Source organism: Myotis lucifugus, unplaced genomic scaffold (assembly GCF_000147115.1).
Source record: "Myotis lucifugus unplaced genomic scaffold, Myoluc2.0 scaffold_1168, whole genome shotgun sequence".
Lineage (NCBI taxonomy): Eukaryota > Metazoa > Chordata > Mammalia > Chiroptera > Vespertilionidae > Myotis > Myotis lucifugus.
In genome coordinates, this window is record NW_005872216.1 from 2,228 (window position 1) to 10,782 (window position 8,555).

Below are 8,555 nucleotides of genomic sequence, written 5' to 3' on the forward strand. Positions count from 1 at the left end.
AAAACGCAGAAGCAAAGAGGAGACTTGGGAGAATGTAAAATGGCAAGAGATCCTCTCCACTCAACACACACTGCTTATTTGGGAAACAGTATTTTTCATAAAAACATTACTTTTGTTACCATGTCATAGGTTATTAATATGCTACATAAATGAATGGTTTTTCAAACTCTTTAATTCCTTGTGTGGTAAATACTAACAACATTAACTTGGGGTCCTGTCTCCTCTGTGAGGCTGCACTGAGATTCTGACACAAAAAATTTTGAGGGCTCCTGAACAGCACAGCGCCTGGGCCAGGCCTCGGGGACAGTGTGACGGGCGCCCCGAGCAGGAGGAGGGGCAGGACCGAGTCCCAGGGCCCAGGCCTGCGCTCAGGGCTCCGCAGGGGACAGAGTCAGTGGGGCAGCTCCGTGTGGGGGACTCCCCAGCGCCCTGGTTTCACTTCTCTCCCAACCTGTGTCGGCGCCTCCTTCCTGGAGACTCGTGATGCGCCCCCACTTCTCACTCCCATTGGCTGACCGGTTTCCAGAGCAACCAATCAGCGTCCCCGGGGCTCCAGGTTATAACTCCTCCGCGGAAGCACCGGACTCAGATGGTCCCCCGGACGCCGAGGATGCGGGTCCTGAGCCCCCCCACCCTCCTCCTGCTGCTCTCGGGGGCGCTGGTCCTGACCCCCAGCTGGGCCGGTGAGTGCGGGGTCGCAGCGGGCGGCTGTGCGGGGAGGAGCGAGGGGACCCGGCGGGGACGCGGGGCCGGGAAGGCCCGTGTCTATCCCCGGCCCTGCCCTCTGTCCGCCCCCCAGGCCCCCACTCCATGATGTATTTCTACACCATCGTGTCCCGGCCCGGCCGCGGGGAGCCCCGCTTCCTCGCCGTCGGCTACGTGGACGACACGCAGCTCGTGCGGTTCGACAGCGACTCCCCGAATCCGAGGATGGAGCCGCGGGCACCGTGGATGCAGCAGCCGTGGGTGGAGCAGGAGGACCCGGAGTATTGGGAGGAGCAGACGCTGTGGGCCAAGGGACTCACACAGACTTACCGAGTGAACCTGCAGAACCTGCGCGGCTACTACAACCAGAGCGAGGACGGTGAGCCGCCTGCCGGGCCCGTCAAGACCCCCCTCCCCACGGACGGGCCCGGGTCGCCCCGAGGGTCTGGGACCGAGCGTCACCCCGAGGCGGCGGGACCCGCCGGGCCCCCACGCGGGAAGAGCCCGCGGGGACTTTGACCGGATTTCACTTTCAGTTTTAGATTCAGTCCCCGCGGGGCGGGCGGGGCGGGGCTGACCTCGGGGCGGGGCTGACTGCGGGGCGGGTTCAGGGTCTCACACTCTCCAGTGGATGTCTGGCTGCGATGTGGGACCCGACGGGCGCCTGCTCCGCGGGTACAGTCAATACGCCTACGATGGCGCCGACTACCTCGCCCTGAACGAGGACCTGACCTCCTGGACCGCGGCCAACATGGCGGCTCAGATCTCCAAGAGAAAATTGGAACAGGCCGGTGTGGCAGAGCATGAGAGGCGCTACCTGGAGGGAACTTGCATGCCCTGGCTGGGCCTTTACCTGGACAAAGGGAAGGAGACCCTGCAGCGCGCAGGTACCAGGGGCCCTGGGGCCGCCCCCTCTCCCCGGGGCTGGGGCTCCTACAAGGAGACAGGACAGGGGGTCAGTGTCAGACACCCCTCCTTGGGGTGAGGGAGGGAACCCCCCCTGGATGTCCACATCAGGTACCAGAGCGACCCCCCTCCTCTCAGGAACCGTTAGGGGTGCAGGCTCTCCTGAGGTGCAGGGAGACCCCCCTGAAATAGCCCATCAGCGGCTCCCATGGCCCCTGCAGGGGCTCTGGGACCCACGGGGACCTTCTCTCTCAGGCCTTGTGCACTGCCCACACCCACTGTGTCTGAGGCTCACCCCAGCTTTTCTGAGTCACGTGGCCTCCACCCAGGTCAGGACCAGAAATCTCTTTTCTCCCTCAGAGACCTGCCTCCTGCCTTGGGCTGTGTCACTGTGACTCTAGAACTTTCTAAAGACTAGAAGGTCCTTCCAGGTGCCTCTGTCCAGGCTGTTGTGTGGGCTGTGTGCTCCCTCCACCACGCAGGGGTCCTGTCCACTCTCAGGATGGTCACATGAGTGCTGCTGGAGGGTCCCATGGTGGATGAAAAATTCCCCTCTCCTCCCCTCAGACCCTCCAAAGGCACACGTGACCCACCACCCTGTCTCTGCCCATGAGGTCACCCTGAGGTGCTGGGCGCTGGGCTTCTACCCTGCGGACATCAGCCTGACCTGGCAGCGTGACGGGGAGGACCAGACCCAGGACATGGACCTGGTGGAGACCAGGCCTGCGGGGGACGGCACCTTCCAGAAGTGGGCGGCCGTGGGGGTGCCCCCTGGAGAGGAGCAGAGATACACGTGCCATGTGCAGCACGAGGGGCTGCCCGAGCCCCTGATCCTGAGATGGGGTGAGGAGGGGCCGTGGGCACAGAGCCTCTTTTCAAGGCAGCTGTGGCTCTGGGGGACCTCAGTGGGGTCTGGGCTGAGGCCTGGGGTCAGGGCTCTCACCCTCCCTTCCCTTCTCCCCCCAGAGCCGCCTTCTCAGACCTTCATCTTCATCATCATGGGCATCACTGTGAGCCTGGTTCTGCTGGGAGCCGTGGCTGGAGCTGTGATGTGGGGGAGGCGGCGCTCAGGTGGGCAGTGGTGGGGTCTGAGTGTCTGTCCCACTGGGGACTCAAGCCCAGGTAGATGTGTGTCCCGCCTCATTCATGGGAAGCACCATCCCCACACGTGTGTTGGCCAGTGTGAGGCTCTGTGCTCACACTTAGTCTGTAGTGAGGCCCGTGGGAAAATGAGGGACCCACTTATCACCTGATGATGCTGGTGGTGGGGACCCTGTTCCCCGCAGCCCCAGGTCAGAGGGCAGGTCCCTGCTGAGCACAGACCTCCAGGAGGGCAGTGGGTACAGTCCTCACACATGCACTACCCTCAGTTTTCCTGGTCCTGCCCTGGGTCTATACACAGGGTTCTGGAAACTTCTCTGGGGCCCAGGACTAGGGCTTCCTTTAGGACCTCATGGCCCTGCCTCCTTCCTGGTCTCTCATGGGATGTTTTCTTCTCACAGATGGAAGTGGAGGGAGCTATGCTCAGGCTGCCAGTGAGTATGGAGGGGTGACCCCTGAGACCCTGTGACAGTGCAGACGGGAGCAATAGGGGACCCCACCCCATAGTTCCTCCTTAGTCTCCTGCCCTGGGACTCTGACTCTGTCCTGGTGTGTCCCCCACAGGCAGTGACAGTGGCCAGGGCTCTGATGTGTCTCTCTCAGCTTCTAAAGGTGAGACCCTGCTGTGGGGAGGGGTGGGCAGAGGGGAGGACTGGTTGGAGGAGAGTCTGTGGGACACTGTGAGCATGAAGTGGACCCTGAGAATGTCACCAGTTACAGCCACTGACCTGAATCTCTTCATGATGCTTGTCCTCCACAGCGTGAGGCAGCTGCCTTGTGGGGACCGAGTGATGGAAGATGTGTTCACGCTCCCACTTCCTGACTCAAGAACCTCTGATTGGGGGCTGGCCCCGCCCTGCTCCCCACACTTTCCTGTCAGCAGAGGCAGGTTGGGCCCTCACTATCGTCTTTATTTCCTCATATTCTGAGCTGCAAGCTGTTTCTTCTGCATTGAAATGAGGTTCTGGAGGTGACTTTGTTTATTTCTTGCCATGAAGGGTTGGTGGGTAAATTAAAGGAGAAGATTCTAAATTTTGAGAGGAAATAAATATAAATACCAAGAACTTTCCAGAGCTCATGTGTTTGCTGTGCTGAGCTGTCCCAGGTGTGGACAGGAGATGTTTTGAAGACCAATAGTGGTCGGGGCCTGTGCCCAGGTGGTGCTCAGTGCATCGTGGGCTTTGACGTGGTCACTCCTCGCCTGGGTCACCTCTCTGCTCCTCTGACCTTGTCCCTCAGTAGAACCTTGTCCACCAGGACCTGTGGTCACTGGAACTCAGACATCACTGAGGCCCTTGACACATGTCCTAATGCAGCGCATCTCGAGGACCATGAACAGCAAGGCTTTCCTGGGGTTGGTCAGCCTGGGCTCAGGCCTGGATGAGCCCCAGTACCCATCTTCTGGGTGTTTGTTGTTTCTTTGCTTTTGTAGATATTATGCCTGTTACTGTTTTCATGTGTGAGTTATGGTCTCACTGTCTGGGTGTCCCCCATCTGACAGCACTGGGTACATGTTCCCCTTCATTGTCCCACAGGCCCAGGGCTCCCTGCACACAGGACCCCGTGGTGTGGAGAGATGGGTATTCAGGCTCCTCCTGCTCCTGCCTCCTTCTAGGGCCCTGTTTTCCCCTGTCAGCCCCTCCGCTGTTGCTCCTGAGGGGTCCTAGAACTCCTGGGTTCTTGAAATCACAGTTGAGATGAGAAATATGTAGACATCATCAATAATGATCCTTATTCAGTAATCATTTCGTCAAAACCATTTATCAAATACAATCCACAACAATCAATGTGAAACGAATGCTGTCCTGGGAGATGTTAAAGTCAATTCCTAATCTACGGAGATTAATAAAGTTACATGGAATTATTCAGGAAATACGTTTCCCTTTGAACAGTGCAGCTGTTGGGAGAAGTGTCTCTCTCTCTTTTTGTAAGGAATATTGAAGGTTTTATGTACATTTTATCTCAGGATGTATATGAGCAATACCCGCCTTCCATTGGGGCATGTCTGATATTGGACTTGGGTAACATCACTCCTGCGTGAGTGGAGAGGTGCCCACTTGGGGATGGTGTGTGACTGTGCAATGAATGGAGGAGGAGGAACATGATGCAGCCTTGGCTTTCAGTTCTGCCCAGAGAACAGCTTTGACTCTGAACTTAAACCCGTCCACAGACACCTTTTCCTGCACGTAGTTCAGCTGCTCATGTGGACCAGGAGGACAGCCCTCAGGAAGGAAGGTCTAGATGTACAAGATGTAGGAGATTATCCCACAGGCCTGGGGCTGGCTTCCCACAAACCTGGTGGGGGCGTAGGAATCCATGGGGCTGGCTTCCCACACAATGGGATCCGTGTCAGAATGCCCTCTGCTGGTCAGGACAGGGAGGAGTCCTGCAGCTCACTCAGTGACTCACCCTCAGGCCCACTCAGGAGTGTTGGGAACTCCCCTTCTCCCTGAGGTTTCCCTTCTCTATTGGACAAATTAATCGCCAAATTACCAATAATCACCGCAGTGGCTGGGAGAGATTTGAGTGGGCATAAAGTCGCTCCTCTTTGGAGATGTCCCAGACTCTCCACGCAGACAGTGTCCCCTACGCCTCAGGGGACATGATAATGGCATCTCTGTGGGAAGATAAGGTTCAGGAACCCTGTCCCTACAACTGTAGGCTCAGGGCCCCCGGCTCGTCCTCAATGACACATCCCTGCCCAGAGCTCGAGAGTAATGACCAGCCAGGTGAGGTCTTCCTTATATCCAACCTCAGGGCAGAAATCAGGAGAGGAGGGTGGTTCCAGGAGGGGAAATGGAACTGGGGTGGGTCATCCCATGGGGCAGGACAGGCGCTGCCCCCCCCACACCCCCCCCCCCCCGTAGCTAAGCTGCTTGTGCTGGCTCTGCTGAGCTGGGGGGGGGGGGGCGGACGCGGGCGTGGGCTGGAGGGTGTCCCAGAGCGGGATTCCCGCCAATGCTGGGCTTCCTGCACCTTTCTGTGTCCTAGAGTCCCCGACAGTGAGGGACCCGAGCACGGGGCTCCTTTGGGATCTGACCCGAGGGTAGGACGGGCAGGGCCACTGAGCTCCTCAGCCATGTGCACAGGGGTCTGCTTATCTTCTCAGACCTCACCGAGCTTGAGGCTTGGGTGTGAAAACCATAGTAAAATGGATGAGATTGATGCGTAGAATTAGGGTGATTACTTTAAAATTCTGACATAAAATGAGGTCCATTCACACACACACATGCACAGACAGATATTCACCCAGAATCTTCATCTGTGGTATAATAACATGATATATAGAACACTTTAAAATATATGTTTCAGTGATTTTTAAAGAGAGGGGAAGGAGAGGGAGAGAGAGATGGAAACATTGATGAGACACATCTGCTGCCTCCATAACGCTCCCCACTGGGGACTGAGCTGCAACCCAGGCATGTGCCTGACTGGGAATGGAACTGGCCTTCCCTTGGTGCATGGGTGGATGCCCAACCACTGAGCTACACTGGCCCGGTGATATCAAGACCATGTGTGTTTCCTCCTGAAATCCTGACTTGGGCTGCAATTGTCTCCAGATCCCTGGGAGATTGGGGGCTCATTTTTCTCTGTGTTCCCTATTGTGTGGGTGTGGGAGTTGCTTTGTGCATGTGAGGCTGCGAAGGGAGAGAGAGGAATTGCAGGAGAGATCATCTCTATTTGTCAAATAGTTTGCCTGGCGCAACCTGCCGGGCCTGTTCTTCCCACTGGACATTGTAATGTTTTATCCTCCCATCCCAGGTCGCCACAGATGATCCCACAAGAAAACCAGTCACATCTCCCATCACCGTGGCTTCTGCTCCTCCTATGAGCTCTGTGTGAGGACTCACATGTCCCAGCCGTGTGAGCACAGTGAGCGTGAAGGGCACATGGTACTCACAGAACCCCTGACCTCTGCTCTGTATTCATGTCCACTTTCCTCTCTCCCAGGAGGAAGCAGAGGCACAGAGTGGGAAGCAACATCCCCAGGCGGCATTAAGCTCACTCCTCAGTGACCTTGACTCCAGGTCGGAGCTGTGGGGTCCTGAGGCCGGAGCTCCCGCCCCCTGCCCTGGGCGCCTCCCCACGGTCCTATCACCGTCCCGTGTCACAGATGAGGGAACGGGGTCCTGAGAACTCAATGCCGAGGGTGCCAGTGTCCTGAGGCAGCGACGGGGGAGATGAGGGGAGGAACAGACCTGGAGATGCAGGAGCTGAAGGTTATGGGGATTCACTGTCCCCTTCCCGTGCCGCCTGCACTGCAGTTTCATAAGCTGCACCCATTGCTCCTGAAGGGAAAGGACATTTGGTGACTCTGGGATTTTTTTAAAAACTGGCGTCTCCCTGCTTGTACTTGGTAATGTTGTCAGGGTTCTACAGGAGCATGAAGACCCTGTCTCCGATGGACGCTACTCACTGAGCCCGCCCATGGCCGCCTGAGGCTGTGCCTGAGGGACCCTTGTTTCTCACTCATAGAAGCTTCCACAGCTTTGCTGGGCCGCCTCCCTGTTCTGGGTGAAGTGGAGCTCAGAGCACCAGCCTGATGCTCCTTCAGGGAGAGAGTGGGCAGAGAGCGCCCCCTGCAGGAGGAGGGGCGGGGCCCAGTCTCAGGCCCAGGCCTGGCCCTCAGGTTTCAGCCCCAGAGAGGAGCCTGGAGCAGAGCAGCTCAGTGTTGGAGTTTCCCCTTCTCCCTGAGGTTTCCCTTCTCCATCTCACATCCCTGCTGATTCCTCCTTCCCGGATACTCATGACGCAGCCTTATCGCTCACTCCTATTGGCTGTCTGCTTCCAGGTTAAAAAATCTCCAGGGAACAAAGTGACTCAGATGGTCCCGGGACACCAAGAATGCGGGTCCTGAGGCCCCCCGCCCTCCTCCTGCTGCTCTCGGGGGCGCTGGTTCTGACCCCCAGCTGGGCCGGTGAGTGCGGGGTCGGAGGGGGCGGCGGTGCGGGAGGAGCGAGGGGACCTCGCGGGGGCGCGGGCCCGGGAAGGCGCGTGTCCAGCCCCGGCCCTGCCTTCCGTCCGCCCCCCAGGCCCCCACTCCCTGAGGTATTTCTACACCATCGTGTCCCGGCCCGGCCGCGGGGAGCCCCGGTACCTCGAAGTCGGCTACGTGGACGACACGCAGTTCGTGCGGTTCGACAGCGACGCCCCGAATCCGAGGATGGAGCCGCGGGCGCCATGGATGCAGCAGCCGTGGGTGGAGCAGGAGAGGCCGGGGTATTGGGAGGAGGAGACGCTGAAGGCCCAGGGCCAGGCACAGGTTTTCCGAGTGGGACTGCAGACTCTGCGCAGCTACTACAACCAGAGCGAGGACGGTGAGCCGCGCGCCGTGCCCCTCACGACCCCCCTCCCCACGGACGGGCCGGGGTCTCCACGAGAGTCTGGGTTTGAGCTACAACCCGAAGCAGCGGGACCCGCCCGGCCCCCACCCGGGAGGAGCCGGAGGAGACTTGGACCCGATTTCACCGTCAGTTTAGATTCAGTCCCCGCGGGGCGGGAGGGGGGGGGGGGTCGGGCGGGGCGGGGCTGACTGACGGGTGGGATCAGGGTCTCACACCCTCCAGAGTATTGTTGGCTGCGAGATGGGACCCGACGGCCGCCTCCTCCGCGGGTACAGACAAGACGGCTACGACGGCGCCGACTACATCGCCCTGAACGAGGACCTGACCTCCTGGATCGCGGCCGACACGGCGGCTCAGATCACCAAGCGCAAGTGGGAGGCAGGGAGTGTGGCACAGTGTATGAGGAGCTACCTGGAGGGCACCTGCATAGAGTGGCTTCCGCATTTACCTGGAAAAGGGAGGAGACCCTGCAGCGCGCAGGTACCAGGGCCCTGGGGC

The 8,555-nt window shown here is 59.0% G+C and overlaps 1 protein-coding gene across 28 annotated transcripts in view; it reads left to right on the forward strand.

Moving 5' to 3' along the window:
* Nucleotides 1–543: 543 nt before the first annotated feature.
* The window catches only part of LOC102429481 (saoe class I histocompatibility antigen, A alpha chain-like), a 65,939-nt gene continuing 57,927 nt past the window's right edge, over nt 544–8,555 (forward strand). For 8 of the 28 annotated variants that reach the window (XR_002827395.1, XM_023748134.1, XM_023748131.1 and 5 more), the window contains exons 1-3: nt 561–683; nt 800–1,084; nt 1,317–1,592. Coding sequence is in view for 23 of the 28 variants with exons in the window: in XM_023748134.1 (XP_023603902.1) it covers nt 590–683; nt 800–1,084; nt 1,317–1,592 (655 nt within the window). In the remaining 5 variants the exon portion in view is untranslated. Of the gene's footprint in view, nt 684–799; nt 1,085–1,316; nt 1,593–2,178; nt 2,455–2,577; nt 2,683–3,113; nt 3,147–3,276; nt 3,325–3,472; nt 3,781–7,745; nt 8,031–8,555 lie in introns of those variants that run through there. The other 20 variants (XR_002827392.1, XR_002827394.1, XM_023748130.1 and 17 more) reach the window with 8 other exon arrangements.